Source organism: Indicator indicator, chromosome 7, assembly GCF_027791375.1.
Source record: "Indicator indicator isolate 239-I01 chromosome 7, UM_Iind_1.1, whole genome shotgun sequence".
Taxonomy (NCBI): Eukaryota; Metazoa; Chordata; class Aves; order Piciformes; family Indicatoridae; genus Indicator; species Indicator indicator.
Window position 1 is genome coordinate 26,173,145 of NC_072016.1, and position 24,924 is coordinate 26,198,068.

Here is a 24,924-nt window from a genome sequence, read left to right on the forward strand (position 1 = left end):
CTTCTCCAGATGCAAGACTCACACTCGTCCTTGTATTTCATTCAATCTCTCCCTGCCCACCTCTCCAGCCTGTCCAGGTCTTGCTCAGTGGCAGCATAGCCTTCAAGCATGTTACCCACTCCTCCCAGTTTTGTGTCATCAGCAAACTGGCTGACAGTGCACTCTGTTCTCTCATCTAGGTCATTGATGAATATATTGAATAGTACTGGTCCCAGGACCAACCTGAACATCATGGAGATGCCTTTTGTTGAAGACACTGGGATATTGGATCTTCAATAGGGACCTATGCATATGTCAGCTGGCAGAGATCACATATGATAGGGTTTAGCTTGTATAAATATTGAATCATGCAAAGTGAAAGCCAGCTTAATGCCTCTGAGCACAATTTTTTCAATCAACCCAATACACAACACTACTTAAAAAAAAAAAAACACTTTTCAATCTCTATCATTTTTTCCCATATAATTCTAGTGAGGCTGAAATGGGTCACCAGTACAAACTAATAGCTCACATCAAAAAGCAACTGTCATACTGAAGAAAAGATTTTATGAACTAAGTTTAAGGCAAAAACATCATCTGCAAAAGCTGTCACTTTCTAGCACAGAAGTTATCTGAACTGTTTCTGCTTAGTATTATCTCCTATCACTTTATACCTTTTTTCTTCTCTTCCAAATGGATCTTAACTCAGCTACATCTATTATCTATGCAAGCCTGTGGAAGACTTCTTTATTGCTTACTCTGGCTGTTCATTATCCATGTAACTTGATTATCTGAATCACATAGTATTGTCTTGGAATCAAGAGACAAAAAAACCCCCCAAACAAACAAACAAAAACCCCACAAAAAAAAACCCACCCACAAAAACCCAAACAACTACAGAGGAAGAAAATAATAATGACATCTTCATCAGAACTAAGTGAACAAAGTATAATGTATACAACAATAAACAAAGGTTTAGCAATCTGAAAATACATTAAGAAAAGCTAGCTATTGCTTCAGTCATTAAATAATAAATAAGACGTTTCTGATGATGTAAAACACTTTAAATAAAAAAAAAATAAAATGTGCCCAATAGAGTTTCTGATGTTGTAATTTAGAGGTCAGCAAGTATAAAAGCACAGCAATTACTCACATGAAATATCCCTGACAACACTTGATCAAAATTACTGGTTTCGGTGACTTGCATCTGTGATGTGTATTAGGATAACGTTTTATTAGCCACAGAATTGAGAATTCTTCCTCTGTGTGGAAGAAGAGTTGTTTGTAGACCATAGTGCAGCCACCAAAACACTTTTCAGGTCCAACACTCAGGAAAATGAACTTCAAATATGCAGCAAGCCAAAGCTCAATAAGAAATATTTTTTCACAATGTAAAAACACAAGGATTCAGTAGGAGAGCAGACACAAGTTCTAAAATAAATTAGCAGAAAGCCTTTTCCTTAACTTTCCAATACAAAATAATCCAGGACAATGTAAATATTTCTTTTAAAAAGTATCATGCTTATATTTATAATATCACTAGCAGTCATTAGAATGGAGCAAAAGGAAGCCGGAGTAGGCCATAGGATGAAAATTCAACATATAACAAGACATTGCCCTATCTCCTCTCAACAATTTTGGAAGACCATTGTAGTCTGACTTCTGCCATAAAGGCCATTTCATCATATTTAGGATTAGGCTCCTGGTTTCTCCTCAGATTTGGATGAAAGTCTTGCCTAAGCACAGCAGAGGCACACACACACACATCATATGAGGTAGAAGAAATTATTCTGTGCATCTCCCTACCTTGCCCCAGCATTCACTGAGAGAGACAGGCCACACAACAGCCTTTGAGAAAAATCTCCACAGTTTTTCCTTGGGAAAACGTGGAACATGTAAAAATCTGAAGAGATGCAGTTTAAGCTCTTTCCCAGAAAATACTTTATTCAGTATTCTTATAGCATGCCCAGCAGGTTGAGAGAGGTGATTCTGCCACGTTAATCTGATCTGGTAAGACCACACCTGGTATACTGCATCCAGCTCTGGTGCTCTCAACACAAGAATGACATGGACCTGATGGAGAGGGTCCAGAGGAGGGCACCGAAAATAAGTGGGGGCTATGAAGACAGGCTGAGGAAGCTGGGGTTGTTCAGTCTGGAGAAGAGAAGCCTCTGCTGAGACCTAATAGAAGCCTTCCAGTACCTGAAGGGGGCCTACAAGAAGGCTGGAGAGGTACTGTTTCCTGTATCGATAGGATGAGGGGTAATGGTTTGAAATTAGAGAAGAGTAGATTTAGGTTGGATGTTAGGAGCAAGTTCTTAACCATGAGGGTGGTGGAACACTGGAACAGGTTGCCCAGAGAGGTAGTTGAGGCCCCATACTTGGAGATATTCAAGGTTTGGCTTGACAGGGCTCTGGGCAACCTGACCTAATGCAGGATGTCCCTGATGACTGCAGTGGGGTTGGACTAGACAACCTTTGGAGGTCTCTTCCAACCCAAACCACTCTATGATTCTATGTTGCAATTTTGTTAACAACTTTTTTACTTTGGGTACTTATTGTACATATTTTCTGGAATATCCACATAAAGAGAAACTCGAGCAGTACAAAGCCATGTGGGAAATGCAGCCATACATTTCGCTTTAGAGTACCCTGCCTCAGCTAAAGATTTTTTTCCCTTAGGTGTTAGTCTGCTCCTGGTACTGCTTAGCTCTACTGCACACCCACGTATGAGATTTTCTGATATATTCTCAGAAATCATACTTCAACATGACAACCTGGTTTTCTGTACCAGTCTTTCCACACCTATGTAAAAATTCTCTTCTCCACAATGCATTATCAGTTACTTTGCCTTGTATAATTATGGAACTTTAAATATTAGTGCAACAGAAAATCCTTCTGTGAGGTTATCTGACTTAAGTTTCCTTGGAAGCAGTGTTAACTATGAGAAGCTGAGAGCCCTGTTATGGGAAGAGATTCTGCTTTCTCAATAGCAAAACAATTTATATCACATCTTTGTGTTCTACTGACTTCCCTTCCTGCACAGTGACTACACCTCTCTTAATTTGTCGGATGGCAAGAGGACACTTTCAAATTCACAGGTACCAGACCATTAACACAAATTCTCAGTCTGCTGTGGTTATTCACCCTGTGAAGCACAGGTTCCTCCCAAACACTCATAGCACTTGATATGATAGTTGTTCCTAGAATAGTCACCCATGAATTAGTGAAACAAAGCTGTGTTGTGGTAGTTTTAGGCTGTACCTTCAAAATTCTCCACAGATCTTGAACAGAAAGTAGTAGAATGTAAATAAATCACCATTGGGTGTAAAAAGGAAAATAATGATAGCTCTTAGCTCTAAACAATCCTATTGGAGAGTTACCTACCATAAGATTTAGTCTGCAAAACAGTCTTTCTCTCTTTTCGCTTCTTCGGCTCTGGCTGATGCTTCTCCTGGCTTTACTGACCTTCACTGCACTCTTTGTTGTGACTGGTATTAACTTCTCTGCTCTGTCTCCTGTCCTTTTTGTGTATAGGGGGGCAGGGCAATGAGCAGAGGGGGAGAAACTATTAGCTCCCCTGGTCTTTGGCCAGGGAGCTCCTTGTGCTGCTTATTAGTTGTAAATACCTGTAAATAATGTGAATACTGTATATTTTGTACATATTCATTGCATTTCATTGTAGATTGTAGTTTTCCTTGTAAATACAGCTTTCATTCGCCTCCAACTGAGCTGGCCTGGCAAATCTAATGTTGGGGGGGAGTTTTCAACCCACTATATGTGTCGTCCATGAAATAAACAAAAAAAAAGATAGTTGTCAGATGTATAGTTTAACAGAAGCTTGAGTGGATATGGAATTACACCTGTGTTCAACAGACTGAATTCAACACAGATTCACTCAATGTATCAATCAGACTGACTCCTGTAAGAACCCATGCTGATTTCTACAAGAATCAGAACAGATTTTGTCTTTCCATCCCATATCTGTGCCATGAAAATTAAAAAAAAAATTCTAATAGACAGAGATAATGCACTTATATTACTTAATCACAGGTCTCATAGGATGCCCTTAGGAATGCAAAGACTTTAACTTGTATCAACATACTTCTGAAGAGTGAGGCTCAAGTTGTGACTGGCTGATTTGATCTTGTTCTGGGCCTCTAAGTGGGTCATGCTGTCAGTATTGACTCCATCAATGGCTACCACAAGGTCCCCCTGGTTCATCTGTGACTGTGCCGCCTTGCTGCCAGGGGTGATCTGTGTGGGAAAAGAAAAGAAAGTCACATGAGGAGAAGTCATTCTGTACACAAAGCCCTTATAGAGAACTTTTCCAGAATTATAATGAGGAATAGATACAGCAATATTGTAGTTACATCTATTATTGCATGGGTGGAACAACAACATTTATGGAAATTAAACTCAAAGTTAACTTACATCTCTGCAAAGTTCCAAGACAACATCTACTTGTCATTGAGCCCAATGTAGTGGTTCCCTTACCACATATTATCTCCTCCTCAGGGGATAATTATCAGTGTTTATATTGGACTAATATATAGAGACATTACTCAGAATCAGAAAACTAATGAGCCACTATCTACTGCATGATTTTATTGTATTTTTCCTCCTAACAGCCATTTATCCTGAATTAATTCATTATATTGAGCAGACAGAAAGAGAATGTGTATGAGAGGCCTTGGCCATGCTTTGCTTCTTTTATTGCAAGATTTATTGGAAATCATTCTGCTTAACCTTACTCACATCCAAGTACAGCTCCGTTACCCAGACAGATGTCTACATACCCAAGATGACCTCACCAACCTGTTGGACCTAGCACTCCAAAGAGAGACCAGCACTTTCAGAAATAAGAAGCCACAATGCTTAAAGTATAAACTCAGCTACTGAGACAACAGTTCAGAAATTCCGGTCATACATTATGGCATTGTATTTTGTTAGCTCAAGATGCCTTGTGAACTGCATCTTCTCTGAAAGGACAGAATCCTGACCTCATCTTTACACAGCCTTCTCAGCTTGCATCTGGATGACATTGATACAAGTAGAGCTACTTATGAAACGTGACTCCTTTAGGGAACTCCCAACTAAAACAGAAGAGCGTTCACATACCATCAGCCAGACAAATTTTAGTGAGCATGTCAGAGCTGGCCTCTGCTTTCAGTATTCAGTACTCAAAGGTTATGGACCTAGGGCCACGAGGATGATCAGAGCGCTGGAGCACCTCTCTTATGAGGAGAGACTGATAGAGTTGGGGCTGTTCAGTCTGGAGAAGAGAAGGCTCTGAGGTGACCTTCTTGTGGCCTTCCAGTATCTGAAGGGGGCCTACAAGAAAGCTGGGGAGGGACTTTTTAGGATATCAGGTACTGATAAGACTAGGGGGAATGGAATAAAGCTGGAAGTGGGGAGATTCAGGCTGGACGAAAGGAAGAAGTTCTTCACCATGAGAGTGGAGAGAGCCTGGAATGGGTTGCCCAGGGAGGTGGTTGAGGCTCCATCCCTGGAGGTGTTTAAGGCCAGGCTGGATGAGGCTCTGGCCAGCCTGATCTAGTGTGGGGTGTCCCTGCCCATGGCAGGGGAGTTGGAACTAGATGATCCTTGCGATCCTCACTGATTTCTATGATTCTATGATAAACTATAGTCCTGCTCTTATCTTCAGGTACTCACTTCCTTAGATTCCTCACTTGTAAGAAAACCCAAGAATAATCTAAAATACTACAACAAAGGCTGTAGTCAAACACTGTTCCTTCAGCATAGTGAACATAAAAGGAAGATGTGTCTGATTATAAGCCAAATTTCCCTTGTGAAATCAGCCAGGCTTAAACTTTGAATTTAAACTTCTAAGGAAAACCAACGCCCAAGGCAAATCCAAACATGCTTCCTCATCAAGTGTGAAGTGAAATTTCATAACCTTCCTTCTCTAATATGACCTCAAAACACTTAAAAATGTGTACATACTCAAAACAAAAAAGTCCTTCCAAAACAATTTCCTAGACTGCTTGCTTGTGCTCTTCCACTGGCAAAGATGAAGAAGAAAAAAGAAAAAAGAGTTCTTAACACCACATTAAAGGTGCTCAGTATTGAGGCTAGCAGTCTAATTGACAGTATAATTTGCCAAGAGGAGCTGTCAACTTACTTGAACACATGCTCTAGTATCACAGGATCACAGGATGTTAGGGTTGGAGGCGACCTCCGGAAATCATCGAGTCCAACCCTCCTGCCAGAGCAGGACCATAGAACCTAGTGCAGGTCGCACAAGAATGTACCCAGATGGGTCCTGAAAATAGCCAGAGAAGACTCCACAACCTCTCTGGGCAGCCTGTTTCAGTGCTCCATGTCCCTCACAGTAAAGAAGTTCCTCCTCATGTTGAGATGGAACCTCCTCAGAGGTACCAGAGTGCTAGAACACAGCACCCAGAGTACTTGGACACTACTTTAAAAAAAGAGATTACTTTGGATTTAAGTCCTGTAAATAACCCAGAACTGATCTGACTGAGAGAAACAGCTTTCTATACCTTTTCACTAGAGATAGAAGTAGTAACAGTTCTGTTTTCTGAGGAAAAGACTGCCACATACACAATGTTCTCATGTGAAGTAGAGTTGACTGATAACAGCAGTGCCACTCCCTGACACATTTCTCTGGAATCAAGAGGTTGGGGAAATATTTTGTGGTAGTTTCAACAGTTAAGGTTTATTCTACAGTCCAGTGTATCCTCCTACAAAGAGATTCATTGAAACAAGAGATTCATATTGGAAGCATGTTTTTTCTTACCTATGACCTATAAACAATATGATTTATTTGCATAATCACATGTACATGTACAGTTACTGAAAGACTTCCTTGCTCAGTTTCCCAGATATGTCAAGAAGCAGAATCTTCAATAAGAGGTCAGGAAAAGGTAAAATGTGAACAAAAGCCAGACTCAGATAAATCAGTCAGTAAGACTTGAATTCATCAAGTAGGACACTTTGGTCTTTCTCAGTTTATCCTTTCTCAATTTATCCTTTTTCTCTATTAACATGAACTGCTTGTCAAACAGATAGATACAAAGACTTGAGCCCTCTTAATATAGAATTTTTAATAAATAATATTCACACATCACTTTTCTACACCACCACTTTTTACCTCCTCATGAAACATGCAAGTTCTTGCCACAAAATGTTAACTGCGTGATGCTGATACTTCCATTCTCCAGACAGCTTTTTCCAAATGCTGGGAACTCCTCCATTTGCTCAGCAAGAATAAAGACTGGTTTGTGAACATCAACCCAGTTACTGAAAATCAAATGTCTGCCCTAATTTGGGAATTCTTACTTAACACATACATCTTTTCTTCCACTCCCTAGTGATACTTCAAACAAAATAAGCTCAGAGAAGCAGCACTTCCACAAAAAGGATACAGCCATCCAAATCTAGGGCTAGTCCAACATAGCTGCAACATACTGACTTCCCTCTCAGTTCCTTTGATTGATGCTTTTTGCAGTCCCAAATTTAAATGCTATATCTTAAAAGAAAAATAAAGATATAGCAGGCAATTATAACTCTCTCAGAATTAGACTCAAATTAAGAGGGATGGGATGGTTATAACAAATGACCTATTTCACCTAACCTACTTCACCTGTGGTTATAACAAATGACCTATTTCTGCCCAACACTTCTAGAAGACACTACTTAAATTAAAAATATATTAATCAGAAGAATCTACCAGATAAAAAGTCCTGGGTAATTTTAAATTTTGACTTTATGGATTTCTAACTATTGCCATTGCAACACCCTTTCTGAGGCAAAATGCTACAGGACAACCATGCTGTGAAAGACAGGGAAATGGTCTCAGCCATGGCTTACCATCCTGCCTTCCTTTATTTAAAAAGGAAATGAAAGGGATTTGTAGTCTTCTCTTCAGCTAAGTATAGTGGCAACAAATTCTGGGATAGACTCCTTCATATAGTTTTACCCTTTCCACTTTGCATTTCAGGGGCCATCACTCCACTGATGTCACTTTACCTCTAAAATTCTGTTTATCTTAGCTTCATAGGCAGTAAGACTCATAGGTATAACAGAAGGATCAAGTTTATTGTATCTGTAATTCAAAACCACAGAATTGGGAAAGAATTACTTCTTTCTTATTAAAGTTTAGAGGGCAATATGCATAAAATATTCAAAGTACAAAATTGTATGTATTTTAATCAAAAGCTAACAGGCTTCTCTGTGGGACTTTCAAGTGAACCCAAAGTATGCGTTTACAGCAGACATTGAAAACAGTAATGTTAGGGATAAAATACCAGTGTACAGATGGAAATACAGGGCAGCCAGATCTGTAGTGTCACAGCACATTCAAGACTGTCTTGTTCACATTTTTAAAGAGCCAGCAGAAAGCAATGGAGTGCAAAGTGTTTAGCTATTGTTATTTTCTACAGAAAATTCATCTCTGATCTACAAAAAAAATTACTAAATATAATCACAAATAGAGAATATCTTGCTGGGTCTTCATGAAATCTTTAGGCATTATTTTGTACTTAAAGGTTTAAAAATCTTTCTTAAATTAAGGGTGTATATTAATTAACCATTGGAATTAGAGAGCAAATCCAAAGCTGTCTACACAATGTTTGGTAAGTTGAGTTTTGTCTCATCTTCAGAAGTAAAAGAAGACAAGAATAAAATATTGCCTGGGCCAAATATGTATTTTTTTATTTGACCACCTATGGGTTTTTTTCTTCAAACGTCTCTAAGAAAGATCTAGACAGAACTATTTCTGAAAACCTTTGCAATAGTCTTAACTTATTTGCTCTGGATTGCTAGGTATTGCAAATGACTTTATTTAAGGCTACAGAGAGATGATCACCAGAAATTCAAGTTATAGCAATTTCAGTCAATTGATTTATGAAATCCAGGCCAAGGTACCACTGATTTTCATCATTTTCTTTAGTGCTGATAGCCCAAGCACAGACTTCATCATGAAAAGCAAAGCATCTTTCAACTCTCTCAGAAAAGAGAGGAACACTTGCTGTTCAAAGGTGTGACTTTTCAGCCCTCACAAATCTCCTACAAGACATATCTGACTTCCAATATCCCCAGCTGAAAGCAAGTGGGCAGGCTGGAAGTATCATGTATCTTTCAGTGAACCACAGAGAATTCTTCTGGCACTCTGTTGTGAGCAGATCTGTATATTGGGTGAATTATAATACATCAGTGACAGCTGTGCCCTAAAAAAAAAGATCTGCACTAGGTTAAGAGTAAACACTATTTAGCAGGAGCTCTGGGAGACAGCGTACAAAGTGCAGCTGCTGCTCCACCTTGAGAACAGCACATGTTACTATCCAAGCCCCCTCAGCTACAATCCAAAGGGGAAGAGATAGGGATCAGCAGCATTTGAGTGGCTGAGTGTTAAAATACTAATGAGAATGCTTATATAAACAGATGGAACCTCTAGTTTACAAGACAGAAAAAAACCCCCGAACCCAACCAACCATCCAAAAAAACCCCAGGGAGGTCTATGAGAGGTCTACGGGAGGTCTGATAAGGTGTTCACACGGTAGCTTGCAGCATTAGCCAGGGCCTCTTCTTTCTCCAGGACTTGAGCTATGCCTCAACCCCTTCCTGATCCCAACTCAAAATCAACAAGTTATATTTTACACTTCTCATTTAAGAAGAATATTTCAGAGAATCAGGTATTCACTAGCACTAGAAATATGCTAAAGCAATGGGAATGAATACCCTTTCCTCAGGACCCTTGGAAAAGAAGAAAATACTAAAAGAAAATATTTTTCATAGAAATTAGAGACAGGACATAAGAGATCAGTTAGCAGAGACAATACATTCTTATGAGAAAAAGAATGGAGAGACAGTAAGGATCACTAAAAAAGAAAATATGTTTCCTTTATGGAGAAAACAGATTTTAATCTCTTCCCATTACAATTTTGCAAGTGAGTTTTTATATAGATGCTTCCAACAAGCCTTCATGGGCTTTCTAAGTGAAGGCTCATACTGCCTGGAAGCAGCAGCAGAACTTTCTCATTTTACACATGGAGCACAACCTACTGAAAGGAGGACAAACATGCCTTGAAATCCCACCACAGAACAGTTATATTCAACTGTTGAATGCCCACATGAATCCAAGTAGTTATCTCTGGGCTGGAGACATCTCCCATTGTGAACAAGTTAATAAAGGAAATACATACATTATTGTTTGCTAAATGAGTCACTTTCCATCCCTGTCCCCACAATAAGTGTGTAACAGCACCAAAGGGAAAATCATGGATTTTCTTAGAAAACTATTCTGAATAAGAAAACACAGGAGAAAAAAAAAAAGGCCACTCAAAAAAAAACCAAAACAACAAAACAACAAAACCCACACCCCAAAACCAAAATAAAAAAAACAACCCAAACCACTGAGATAAGTCATCAGGCACAAATTCACCATTTTGTGAATTTCACCATATGTGATGCATTGCTGGAAGGCATAAAATAGGAACAAAGAAAGAAACAGACTAGATAACCTGCACCATAGAGCAAACATCCCACTTTTTGATGATGACTTTCACAACTTCTATTATCAGATGGGAGAGCTGAGCAACACCAAATAAATATAAAGACAGAGGACTGTAGGAAACTGGAAATGGAAGTCCTTTCACATACCACTAACCAAGCCTAAAGAAACTCCCAGTTTTTGCAGCTATCATTGTCCTGAAGAATATGTTTCATTGGTTTCAATTTAATATCAGGCTTGACTTTTTAAAATTTTCTTTCTTGGTTTTTTTGGGATTTTGGGTTGTGGGGTTTTTTTGTGGGCTTGGTTTTGGCTTAGTTGGTGGTTTTTTGTTTTTTGGTTTTTGGGGTTTTTTTTAGTGAGACAACAAAACCTGCCTTAAATGAACCTTATGGCATCTGCAAAATATGCCACTGACACCTTGAAGAGCTTCTACTTATATTAAACAGAACCGAGCTGGCAATCTGCAGAGACAATCTGAAGTGGCCTCTCAAGGCTATGCTTCATGTGTAGCTAGGAAGGGAGATTACAATACATGTGATCACACTCAAAATAGCTTAATCTACCTCACTTGGGTACCAGGAGCCATTGCAGCACTGAGATTTTGTGGGACAGCGAGTCAAGCACTTGCAGTTCAGGACACCCTGTACTGAAATCTGTACCACAAGAGCAGAAGGGCTATTGGCACTTGAGCTATTCAACTTACCTCAGTTTCAGTTACGCCAGGCCATTTTGGAGTGATACCACCCAACACCACGACTTTTTTCTTCTACTTAATGCTTTTATAGGACTGCTGATCTTCAAGAAAGAGGACAGACATCTATTCCTAGTCAAGCCAAATAGACTAAGGTGATACAAATAAGACAAATGTAAAAGATTTTCAGCTGTGAAATGAAAGGAAGCATATAGGCAACGCTTAGAGGATTGCCCTAGGAAAGGGTTTTGAGAATGAGTGGGAATAATGCTGTCCCTGGTTTCAAGGAAAATCATTCTGTTCCCTCTCTCAACTCCATGTTATCTGATTGAAAAAAAATCAATCCTTTGTTAAAAATAAGCAAAGGAACTATTTTGGAGTTTGCAGCTTAGCCTGTTAGGATGATGATTTGTTCATGTACACCAGCTATACAGATGATAGTAAAAATGTGGATGTGTTGGCACAGCTAAAAGACTATGCAGCTCTCTGAATCCTGTGTGGTATGACTAATAGTAATCTTTCTTCTCCCAGTTTTCATTTAAAAATAGCTGTTAGATCTATTCAGTCTATTCTCAGCATCACATACTGTGCCAGGATAGTATGAGCTGTGTATCTTGCAGAGATGACATCGAAGTAGTGAGTATAATAATAATAATAATAATAATAATAATAATAATAATAATAGATTGATTTGTTGCCACAGTTTTTAAGGAACAAATGAGTAAGTTCTTCTTTGCTAAGAGAGTCTAATAACCTTAATGCAAATTAAAATTGAGAATATAACTGAGGTATTAATGCTTAGTATTCTGCATGGGTTTCGAACATCCTCATAAAACACGATTTGTCTTATTTCCCCCTACAAGCATTAACAGTAATTGGAGAGGTTTATTTCTTTTGCTATTGGCCACTATGGTAAGATTTTAGTGGTTTGTTGTTTGGTTTTTGTATTTTTTTTTCAAGTTCATTCTGCTTAATGCATTTCATTGTAGAGGCTAAGACCGCAATGCTTTAGAACTTTGAAGGGCTTTTAATTGGTTCAACAAAAATAAGGCCTGACTAGAAGGGCGTTTGAAACAATACTGAGAACTCTAGTTTGGCAGTTAGTGGCCTGCAGAAACTTTAGATATTAAGCAACGTAAGATAGCTTTGACTTTGAGTAACTTCTAACATTCAAGTACAGACGTGACTGATGTGTGACTTTTCTGATCCTGTGTGTTTGTAAATTACATTATTACATTGATGCAGGCTTACATTTAACTGTTTATTAAATGTGCATTTGTTTATTGAGTTATTTTTGTTTCTGGCCACCAGAATACCAGGGTAGTAATTTTTCCTCTGATCACTAAAACATGAGCTGCCAGTTTGACACAGCAAATAGCAGTCCTGTCTCTAAATCAGATGTACACTGTATTCAGCTGTGTGTTTTTCCTACAGGGGCTACACACAGAAAGGCATCTGTATGAAAGAAGAAATATAGCATATGTCCACAGTGACAGAGATGTTGAATCAGAACTAAATTTGCAGAAAATATACCCAGGATGATGCCACTACTTTTGCATCTAAGGTTTTAAGAAGCCGTACTGACCAATGTGAATCTGTTTCGATAGGATAGCTCAGCATTAACCATCCACTATATAGCATCAATTACTCATTAAACACTCTTCTTATCCACAAGAATAACTGTTGTGTGCCTGTAGCATTCATCCATGCTCTGTGACAGAATAAACAAAAGCACAGGCTTCAAACTTCAGTAAGTGAAGTATTCAAGATCCAAGTGAATAAAAAAGAACAGAATCAAAGTTCCCCTGAGAAAGTACAATGCAAATTTCTTCTGTAACATGCTGTATCGTGTTTAGTGTACAACACAACTTCCTTTCAGGTAACCCAGCAGGATCCCTGGATGCTTAAAGATCTATCAGGTAAAATGCAATCTTGACACATTTAACAGGTATGTCTACTGCTGGATGCTTCAGGAAGCAATGGAAGTTGTAGATACTGAAGATGTTTCCTTTACCTCTTAAAATGTAATAGCTTAAGGTTTGTTTTCTAAGCTATTCAATTAAACACAGAGAAGCCACTTCCCTCATGAAGCCATAGGAACAACATCTGTTTAACAGGAAATAATTTGAACAAATCTAAAAGGGAATGCTTGTTATGTTGAAGGTTGTATTGTGAAGATTGAAGACAAAATAAAAATAAAAAGTAGCAAATCTGAATTTTTAAAAAGGAGGCATCTTGTTGTACTGCTTCTTTATCTTGCTTGAGGAGCGGTGTGGCTATTGCTGAGGACAAAGGTTGAACTTTGTATTGTGGTGATTTCAATGCTGGTTTTGGGTGTTTTAACCCATTGAAGTGGTGGGTACAGCAATCTTCAAAAATGTCCTGTTTAAAGATTGCAGAGCATAATAAAAAAATTCAGATTTTATTTGATAAAGTACAAGACAGTGACATATACGGTTTTCACAAGGTAAGAGCATCCCTCTAAGTGATTTTTACATCCATCAGCTTAAAAATCCTCTATTGCATCAGTGCAGCTGTGAACCTTCCCACTCATCTCACAGTGGCTTCAGGGCATGTAGCAGCATTGAGCTGAGAAGTTTTTTCCACCTATTAGAGTGTAAGTTTTCAATAAATTTTTCTATGTGACTAGAATGGCTTCCTATTTTAACATACTGGTACTGGTTGTAGTTAAAGACTATTTCAGACTCAAAATAATAATAATAAAATAAATTAATGAGATAGGCAAAGTATCATTTATTGAGAAAGATACTGTGATTTTTGTTTAACTATTAACGCAACATAGGTAGATTGGTGACTATAATAGTTTACCTACTTCTCTGCCTACAAGCTTGTGGTGAAACAGGAAGCCAAGCAAACCCTGACTGAGGAGCTTCTACATGAATGTAGGGCTCACACCCTTCTTTAAGTTCAGAAAAGAAGGCAGATCAGCTGTGTGTGCTATACACAGTCTTCTTTTCTTACAAGTGTACTGCTTCAGTTCTCCTTCCCAATCTGTACCACTTCCTAGGGAGACTCTGCAAAAAACCTAAAAACGTTATGTTCTGAAAATTTACAGAAAGTCTTCATTAAACATCAATATTGTTTATATGCCAACACATCCTGAAAGGTAAGTTAAGAAAAAGCAGCATCAAGAAGGGTGCACTGAAATAAAGTTTTAACTGGAATGTCCCATAAACTTGGGCTTATCTAGAAGCAGGATATTTAGAAAGAGCTTTCAGAAATAAATTACTTCAGCTAGCTGATATCTATTTGCATATGGTGAATGGCTCTTCATTCACCACTCCATTTAAACTGACCTCTATTTGAAGATACAAACAATGCCACTCACTTTCATCATGCTGTGTCTTCTATTTCCATGCCCATGAACTGGGCTGCAACTTGATTCAAAAATTTCCAGCCATTACAAGGAAAGCTGTTTTGGGGGTATTTCCATTCTAGATAAAGGCAGGAGTCTGTGATCTCATTATTCCTAATTCAGCAGAGTGGATATTTCAAGCAGCCTTAATTATCTTTGGATAAGCTATTGGGATTTTGGGGTTTGTTGTTTTGGGTTTTTCTTGGCTGTTTTGTTTGGTTGGTTGGTTTGTTTTGGCTGTTTTTTAGAGGGAAAATTATTTATTCAAACTCCCAATCCGTCTAGAGTTCTCTAAAAATGGGAAAACATATTAACTTGACCAGCCCACTTAGCAGCATAACCCAAATACTCACTGTCAGAAAAGCAAAACTTCCTTCCACAATAGGAAAACCAGAAACTTTTTGACATTCACAGAATAACTTATATAGTTATTGGGATATTTGAACACCTTGCCAGCAGTAATACCGAGTGTATTACCTACTTCGTCAAAGTTCATTGGTGCCCACAGAAGCATTCCCTTGTAGACAAGGGGATCTGTTGGTTTGGATTCCCCATGGAGTTACCCAGCACATGTGCAGGTGTAGGGGGATTTCAGTGTGTGAAGTCTATGAATGGTAACCGGCTCTTGAAAGAAGGTATTAAGGCAGAAAGAGAAGCCTGATCAGTATATTTCCTATCCAGCTGACATGCTACTGTGGGCAGCCTTTCCATTTCTCAGCAGCTCATCCTGGTGATCAACAGGTGAGGGTTAGAGCACTTTCAATTTGCCATGGGAGTGACAGGGTTAAACCATGACCAGCATCATCAGTATCACAGTCAGATCTGCAGGCTGGCTTTTGCAGGTGGCTTTTGGTTAGACAGAAAGTGTTCATTCATAACTGCTGCTCAGCCACTTTGCTTCCTGTAAATAAAGGAGATTTTTCATTGGACCCTCTGGAATGTAGTATGGAATAAAGTGAAATAATTTATTAAGATGCAATACTTAGCATTCCTGATGCAAACTGAAAGCTCTCTAAGTACTTTTACCTGTTAAGCTGGGGAGCAATGCTTGCGCCAATTCTTTTTCAGATACTCTGATTGTTCCTGTGTAATTTCATCTAGATTTGGTGTTCACCATTTACTGGAGCAAGCAGAAGCAAGCTAAGGCGGGATTATTCTTCCAGAGCACACAGGTTTTAACAGTGTTTCAGACAGGGCCTTGAACATGCTGTCTACATATACTCCTCCAGTTCTATGTACATTCCTGTTTCTTTCAGGTAGTCAACTATACGTTTTAGGATGGGGGGAATGGAATAAAGCTGGAAGTGGGGAGACTCAGGCTGGACATGAGGAAGAAGTTCTTCACCATGAGAGTGGAGAGAGCCTGGAATGGGTTGTCCAGGGAGGTGGTTGAGGCCCCATCCCTGAGGTGTTTAAGGCCAGGCTGGATGAGGCTCTGGCCAGCCTGATCTAGTGTGAGGTGTCCCTGTCTATGGCCGGGGGGTTGGAACTAGATGATCCTTGTGGTCCCTTCCAACCCTGACTGATTCTATGATTCTATACTTTAAAAGTAACACTGAAACAAAGATTTCTACCCGTTTGGCAGCATGATACATGATTTAGGAGCTTAGGGTAGATTTTAAAAAATGGCTTACACATTTGTATCTAATAAACATTCTTAGGTTACAAAGGTTAGGTGCATAAATTACATGTGACAACCATGATTAGCCTGCTTGGTATACTTAGCTAGGCTTTATCTAGACGAATGTGGTTCTGATCCTTAGCTTAAGATATCCATACATCCTTGATTCAGAACATGGCTTCTCATGGGTCATCAAGCTACGTAACTTATGCATATCTTGGATATAAAAGATCTTTTCTTCAGGATACTTCACTTCCATTTCAAAGCTTTTTTTTAGATCTTCTACTCATTCCTTGGTAACTGCAGACATTTTTCTCAGAAGCACTGGAATCAGAGGTTGTGATAGGCTACACACTTAGCCACAGTGAGTTTCAAAATTCTGCATGCCAAATTAGGAACTTTCCCCTCCTGGTCCAAGGCAAGTACACCAATTATGATAATCTGATTGCATATTTTGTTATGGAATAAATGTTTACAAGACATCTATTTAAGTCCATGAATGGAATGCAATCAAGTTCAGAATTTGGCTTAACAATGTTTTCCTTGGCTGCATTAGACAATAACTTCTGCAGTGGAGCATGTCAAAATAATTGGTTTGGAAGAGGCAGCAGGAAAGTTTGTTCTTTGACCAAGAAAAAAAAATTCAGAAAGTCTAAGGTGGTCTGCCTTTCTCTGCCCAGTTTGTCTTTTTTTCCTTCATCTGGCACCAAATGAATTGTTAAACAATGAGTTGTGTAGATGACAAAATATGACAGTTACTTTAATAGGGATTCCTGCTGCTAGTAAAACCATTATTTGCCTGATAGGAATGAGGAATGAAAGAACATGTAGAAAGAAAAAAAAGTTAACCCTCCAATTTGATCTCAAATGAGGACTTAGTCAAATGGCAGGACAATGAGCTTCATCACTATTTTGTCACCAAGCAAGCATATGAATGGCTAAATTGAAGTGAAATTTTGGACTGCATAAAGCAAAAATGTCTTTAAAGAAAATTGATGTATTCCCTAATACCAAAATGCAAATCTCAGATCTAGGCAGATGGAATTGTGAGAGTTTTGTTCTAGGTGGAGTTATATTTAGAGTAGTATTTTTCAGAGTTGTACATCCACATACAAAATCTGTAGGTGTTTTGGAGTTGTCAGAATTTGATATTGGCCAACTTCCCCTAAACCCTCTTCAATCAGGAGATTATTTTGTGGATGACTGGCTCCCATTCTCCCTAGTTTTCATTCTTCAACTATAAAAAACTCAGTAATGGAAGTCTGATGTGCTCCACATCAAGACTATGCTAACTGCAATGGCAGCAGAAAACACTTCTCAGAGTGGATATGCACCTACTTAACAACAGAAGGATTTTACATCACATACTAAGAAGCGGAAATAAATGGAAATTACGAATGCCTGGATGGTTATTTGGCAGCTGGGGAGATTCCTGGAGCAGACAGAAGTACCAAATGGAGCTGTATTAGTAATCTCTCTTTATTCTGGGATGGGTCTTCTATTTATAGAATTATATAGCTCTTCAAGAGACTGTAAGTGACATACACATAAGACATAGAAGCAACATAAGCATTTTACATGTAACTGGCCAATAAAATCTGAAGATGCTCCCAAACTTTTACTAGATGTATTTTAAATAGTAACACAGATTATGTCCATCTGGTGCTCTCAGCTGGTTACAGGCATTTTTTTCTGAATGGCCTTCCCCTCTGCCTTTTTGTATCATTTCCAGGACTGAAAGGAATTCACCCTTCTACTTTCTGCTTCCATTTCCTGTGTATCTTCTACATAAAACCTTCAGAGAAGAGCTCCTTCACTATTACAGCTCATACCAATGAGTCTTTTGGGTCATATTTAGTCCAGCATACATTTAAGGAAAAGTAATTTCTATTCCATGCAGTGATATTAACGTCCTATTCCATATCTAGAAAGTAACAATTTCATAATGATGCTATTCTTCAACAGCTATGGAACACCAGAACTAGAAAAGGACTCCTATTACTCAGACTTAACATTTTGAGTCACTACCAGAAAAATGTTATTATCACATTGGTGATACTTCTGAGGATAATATTAAGCATAAATTGTAGATGATATTAAAGCTATTGTGTGTCAAGCAAACAGAAAAGATGCAAGCATAACCTTAGATGAACCTTTCTTTTCTGATGAAGAAGCACACCAGAAATCTGAGGAAAATTTCTGCTTTTAAACAGTGAGGCACTGACCTCTCTTTTCTGCCTGTATTCGGTAACTAGCCCACACCTTCCCCAGCCCTATACCTCAGGGTAATAAAATAATGAATCACTGTGTGACAAGAGTGACAAACAAGACATCAAGCAGTCTTTGGGGCAAATCATACAGGAGACTTGTATAAAGAAATCATCCAGGTATTAAAATTAGTTCCTAATAAAAATACAAACAGAGGGAAAAAAAGAAACAAAAAGAAAGAAACTGAGACATAAAAAAAAATTATTTTACAAGATTCTGACTATGTCAGAGAAGAACTGTCTTCACTTTCCACTTTAAAACATCTAATATCATCTCATCTAACTGCTCCTCTGTGTGAATACCACAGACAAACAGAATTGACACAGAAGTACGGATTTCAAGCTTTATGCTACTCTGCTCTGTAGTCTAGGTAATAATTCTAGCATCTGCTACAGTGTCTGGGAAGAGATTTGCAGTGATAGTGCAGAGGTAAAAGCTCAACAGACAATAAGGTTTTGGCAATGCCTCTTTGGAGGCCCTTTATCCTTTTTTTATCATGCATGACCCCATAAGAATGTGCAATGTGACAGTCCAGAGGGAAAATCACTAGACTGTCAAACAGAGATTTTGTTGGCTGCAACTCAGATATGACACAAAGTCATGCCCATCTTATGTAAAGACTGATAAAAAGGCTGTGTGCTCTTCACGCTATATCAGTGTGCAAGAAGAAAGTCTTGTGCTTGTATTAGTGGGTACACTGATAAGCACCCCTCAAAACAAATGAAACAAAACAGCCAAAAACATAATGGAGAATTGGAAGTCGGAATATCAAAAGAAGGAAGAGCAAGGAACAGAACTGCTTTAAGATTAACAGCTTTTGAAACAGCATGATTACAAGTACTTTCCCCAAGTAAGATGTGAATCAAGCTGCTGTGGGAGTGAGTGAGACAAGGAGTTTCATGCAGGAAATTAATTCCCTTGTACATATTCCTCCTGTGACCCCAGTCTGTTTGCTTGGAGGACCAGAGAACTTTTGTTTCCTGATATTTTATTTTTCTGTCCTGCCTGTCAATACATGAGACATAAAGCTTTAGCACAACAAAAATATTATGGTCCCAATTCTCCATCACTCGCACAAAGTTACTCTCTTCAGTGCAAATGCAAGTATTTCAGATTCTCTGTTAACTGCTTTGTAGCACTACAAATGACTGCACAGCTGCCTGGCAATTGTAAATCAGAGTTTGCATTTTCACCTCAGGCAAAATATCAGTGATTTCTTAAGCAACATTTGGAAAATTTACAACAGGGTTCTAAAGGCTCTTCTATTCCCTCGACAGTTTTGTTAATGTTTGATGGTTTTATGAGTATGGAAATAAAACTCAGGATTACAGGCAGCCTGGTGCTCATGTCCATATTTCCTTTTGTCTTGAAGAGCAACATCGCTGCTCTTCTTAGCAAAAGTAGGAATTTTCAAGTCCATTTCACCTGTATATTTGAGAACCCCTCTCTAATGACTATGGCCAGGACCCCAGCAAAATCCCTTCACAAAAGAGACAGCTGGCAGGATTCATACATAATTTGCCATCTTGCAAAGTCAATGTGAAGCAGACCTTCTTCTTTGTACCAGACAGTCCTTTTCTGCTGTAGTATGTGAACACTCAAAGCACACATTCTTTGCAAGCTTTTGAATTACGTATAAGGCTAAATCACAGAAATTAAAGTTTAAAGATGGCTATGCTGGCAGAATGCAGACAAGCCCATGTTGGCCACAGGATCAAAAGGATCCATTTACATTTAGTTGTTATGACAAACCTATAAAGCACAGAGATCAACTAAAAATAATTTGGAAAAAAAATGTACAATGGAGTTAGGACAGATTGGATTTCCAAGTTGTACATGATTTAATACTAAGAAAGTAGATTTTTTTTCTTCCACTCTTAATTTTTTTTTGTTGTTGTTTCCCTTTCTAGTTTTATGTAATACATAGTACAACCAACTGGGAAACATCGTCCATGTGAAGATAGCACACACTCTCCAGACATAATCTATAACATGCCAAAGAGGTTAAGGGGTCTGTACATTCATGCATAAATTATAGACAAATATTTGTCAGTCCACAGCACAGGTATTTCTATAGTGGAATACACCAGTTTGTTAACCCATCATTTGAACTATGCTTATACTGCTAAAAGAAAAAGATTTAATATACTTTTGTTACGAACTTGTAATTTAAACTGTGATAGGATTTTCAGTATGTGGTAACTCAGACTGATGCTTCCAAAGCCTGACTTAAGAGTATTTAGTAAATCAGCACTTGCTAATGTATTGACTGTTTTAGGTATTGTTTTAAAAGTGGAATTTATTTGTAACAGAAATAATTTTGTCTTGTTCAAAATGAAAGTACCAGTATTCTGTATGAGACTTGCACTTTACATACACAGCCCTGTTTCATGAAGGGCACTAACACAAATTATTACAATTATTAAATTACAATTAATTCTTATGAGGTATGACAAATTATTATGTTAGGGTGAAGCCATACATTTTCCAAAGGGTCTTTATCACAGCTATGTTGACAGGACTTTAAGTATGGTGGTATGCTTAGTACTGCCCTAAAGTAGCTGAAATATGTGCCACAGCAGGTGCCACAAGTAGAACATAGATTTGCTTTGACATTAGAACAGAGGGTATAGAATGAGCACAGGATTGTTTGATGGATTTAAAATGAGCATATGTTGTGAGTGGTTTGGAAAAGCAAAGCCTTTGGGCTAAAGCATTAGAATCAAAGCTAACTGAATTTGAAGAAATACTGCCTTGTCATGGCAATGGTTGTTATACTTTATGATCATCAGGGTCTCTGTCACAAAGAAACATTTTGCCACCTTGAAGGGAGAAGTCCACTGAAGCATAACCTCTTGGTGGAAGCAAAATCACAATGTTAAAATATGTTGTTTGAGCTCTAAGGGATACACGTCTGACACAGGAACTGTAAAAATTATTTTTGCATCTATTTTACAAAATGTTTACACGGTTTACATAGTGTACACAGTTTACATTTATTGCACATTCTTGATAGCACCCTCTGTAAAAACCTTATCTTGAATTTTCGCACCAGCTCTGTATTACAGGATGTTGGTAATCAATATATTCCTCATCCTTCAGGCACAAAGTGGCACAGAAGAATGATAGCTTTTATCAATGAAAGGATCTATGACTTTATATGTGCCCAACCTAGACTAACCAGTTCACTTTAAGAAGGAGACGAAAAGCTCCTCTTTTTAGCCACAGCTTTGCCTGACTGCTGATACACATACACTTCTTTCATCCATAAGCAAGCATATGCTCCTCCACTTTTCACAGTGATTTGGAAACAGTCAATGTGGATGTGATCTGCACAACAAAGCCTTCTCCTACAAAAAAAAAATTATTGCAGCTTCTGATAGTTTTGGCCTCTGCAATGTCATTCTACAAAGACATTGATTGTTCCTTTCCTAATACTTGAGCAATGGTACAACAATAACCTGGTCTTCACTTCACAATACTGACTTTTCTTGATTCATCTGCAAAACCAATATATTGCTTTATATATGAATTAAGGTCACTGGTAACTCTAAAAAATGAAGAGAAGTATCTAACCATGTAAGTGTTTGATAGTCACTTTATAGACTTGAAGTATGCCAGAAATTTAGCTAGAATTAAAGACCTGTGAAAAATCATGCTATCTTCCCAAATGCCACTAGGAAAGCAACCTAAGAATACATGCATTTCCTAGATTAACCCTAAAATATATACGCAGCCAGAAAACCTCAAGCTCATCCCTGGTTAAAAACCTAAAGCTAAATTCTCATACATTATCAAAAAATGCCACATTCCTTGGTGTTCAGTCTCTTCATTAACGTTATCCTGGTTTATGCCAGCTAAAAATATTACTCTTATCTTAGCAAGTGTAGCATTTCTCCTACAGAAGGAATTTTAAATTCATAATTCCTTTCTTTTCAAGTTCCTTTTGTGCACAAATGATTGAGAACATCAGCATTATCCTTTAACTCATAAGGCTCTAGACAAATATATTTCCCCTGTAACTTCACAGAACTAATGGAATTATACCAGGAATAAATCTGTTCCAGTACCTTCAGTTACTCTATTTGGAAACCAGTCATTTGTCTGACCTTCAGTGCAATGCTAAAAACAGAGTTTGTCTGTCATCAAGAGCCAGTGAGATTTCAGATAAAACAGAAGTCATGGCTCCTGCAGTGAAATTCCAGGAGTGTCCCTCAAAGACTTGCCAACAATAGCATCTCACTCAGTCAATACTTTCATACTTTGATAAAGCCAGGAAAAAAACAAAAAGGAAATCTGACATTTGGAATTGGGGATGTCTCAGAGACCTAGTACTCACTTCAAAGTATGCAAAATCAAAATAATTAATTATATTCTACCTAATAGCTTCAGTTCTTTAAAGGCCAAATCTTTACTCATACTAATGAGAATTTGCTGCTTTTTTGTTTTGTTTTGAGTTGGGTATTTTTGTTTGCTTGCCTTTTTGGTGTTTTGGTGGTGGTGGTGGGTTTTTTTGGGGGGGAGCAGATTTTTTGTTTGTTTTTTTGATTGGTATTTTTGGGGGGGGGGGGTGGTTTACCCCTAGTGAGAAACTGGAACACGTTTAAAATAACTTATATATCAAAACAAAACAAATCATCCATGTTCTAACCCCCAATGTAAATATTGTCAGCAAGCACTGGAGCAGAAGCAGGACTATTTATTCTCCAGTCTTCCAACTTCCCTGTTTAAATTAAAATAGATTAATCTTGTGTTCATTCAAATAGGAGGATTGCTCTAGAAGGATAGTTGATAGGCAAGACTTTGAACTTCTTCCTTATAGTCCCACATCAGTACACATAGGCTTGCAGCGCTCTCTCTTTCAGACCTGACCCTGGCCCTTCTCTTGACACTACTCAATTGAAACTTAAACTTTAGTATACTGTCCCAGTTCTACAAGGACATTGATGAATGCTTTGATAGAGGAAGATGCAGACCAGTCATTTCCACAAGCATCCTACATATTCGTTGGTATATACATAGCTTGTTAACAACCTCAACCATGTTGGAATATGTGCTTACCTCTTTAGTATTTGTGTGGTTTGTCCATTTTTGTACTTAATTCTTACCTGGCTTTCTACACAGAGGGTATAAACAGCTATGTTTATGATAAGACTAAGAGTGAAGCTAGAAAAACAATACCACATCATCTTTAACATAGCTTTCCCATATCAGAAAATGGGCAATGTATATTTTAATCAAAAAATAAACACCTGCCCTGGTTCCTCTCTCTATCTCACTAGTCTTCACATTGAAAAATTAGCCATAAAAAAACAGAAAATGGAAGTGTCAAAGGAAAGAGACAAAATTTCAATACAATATCAGGCATTACAGGAAGTGAAAGCTGCATTTCAAAGCTAAGCAGAGGTTAAGAATCCTACCACCAATTTTATAGGCTGTGCTTCTTAAACTTAAGGCCATGGCACTCTCCCTGTTATCCAATTAAACTGACAATTGTCACAGTGCAACCCATTTGCAATACAAAGTGATACAAGTCACCAATACCATCAAAACATCCAAGATTTTTACTTATTCTTGTAGCAATGCAAGATAAACAGGGCAAAATGTAAGTCATGGTATGATATATTACATATGTCAACAGCAGCTATTCATCACAGACAAAACAAAAAGAAAAAACAGGACAGTTTTTTCTACAGGCCATTTGCATCCAAAGATAAACACACAGATCACAGGGAGACTACATTCAGGGAGGGAAAAGCAGGGAGAACAATTCTTGCAGACCAGCCGAAAATATACAACTAAGCTCAACAGAAAGTGTACCAAGGATACTGCAAGATACTATCACCTTCCTCTGATCTCAGTATTTGATATCTTTCTAAACAAACATGCTTTTACTTGATTTCAGACTTCTTTTCTTTACAGTTTTGTTTGTTTTTTTTTAAGACAGAAGTAAACATAAGGGAAATGTAAGTTCTAATATCATGGCTTTAATAAATATATGAAAATATTCAAATAAATATTAAGAAACTACTAGATGTTTCAACTTCACCTCTTCAAGGTGGTCACCATCAGCTCTTACAGGGTGTTAGAATTTAGCCAGAAAAATGCTTTTCTCTTATGCCACACTGAGACAAGTAATTCAGTACAGAGTATCACACTAATGTAATTGTAGTAATGATTGGAGGGTATGAACTGCTTCAGAAGGTGACAGTACCCTCTTCTTTTTGTAGAGTGACTTTGGCAATTTCGCGGCTTTTCTTGCTAGTCCCTGTTCCATATTTTGTTATTGTAAAAGAAGTTTGTCTGCAGTGACAAAAAATATTCTAGAGACTACTTTCTACACATGTCTCTTTACAGCATTAATATACCCTGGGGCAGTTTTATACTAGTGTGGATGTATGGGATAGATAGCCAGTACTTGGACAGTAGCCTAGAGCAGATGCTTTAGATTAACACTAAAGACTTCTGGCATCCAGGCTAGAACATACATT

At 38.0% G+C, this 24,924-nt stretch overlaps 1 protein-coding gene across 1 annotated transcript in view; it reads right to left on the reverse strand.

The window, feature by feature from the left end:
* The window catches only part of LOC128968212 (LIM domain-binding protein 3-like), a 73,113-nt gene that overhangs the window by 38,248 nt on the left and 9,941 nt on the right, over positions 1-24,924 (reverse strand). The window contains exon 2 of the mRNA XM_054382580.1: positions 4,085-4,236. Coding sequence (XP_054238555.1) covers positions 4,085-4,236 — 152 coding nt within the window. The remainder of the gene's footprint in view (positions 1-4,084; positions 4,237-24,924) is intronic.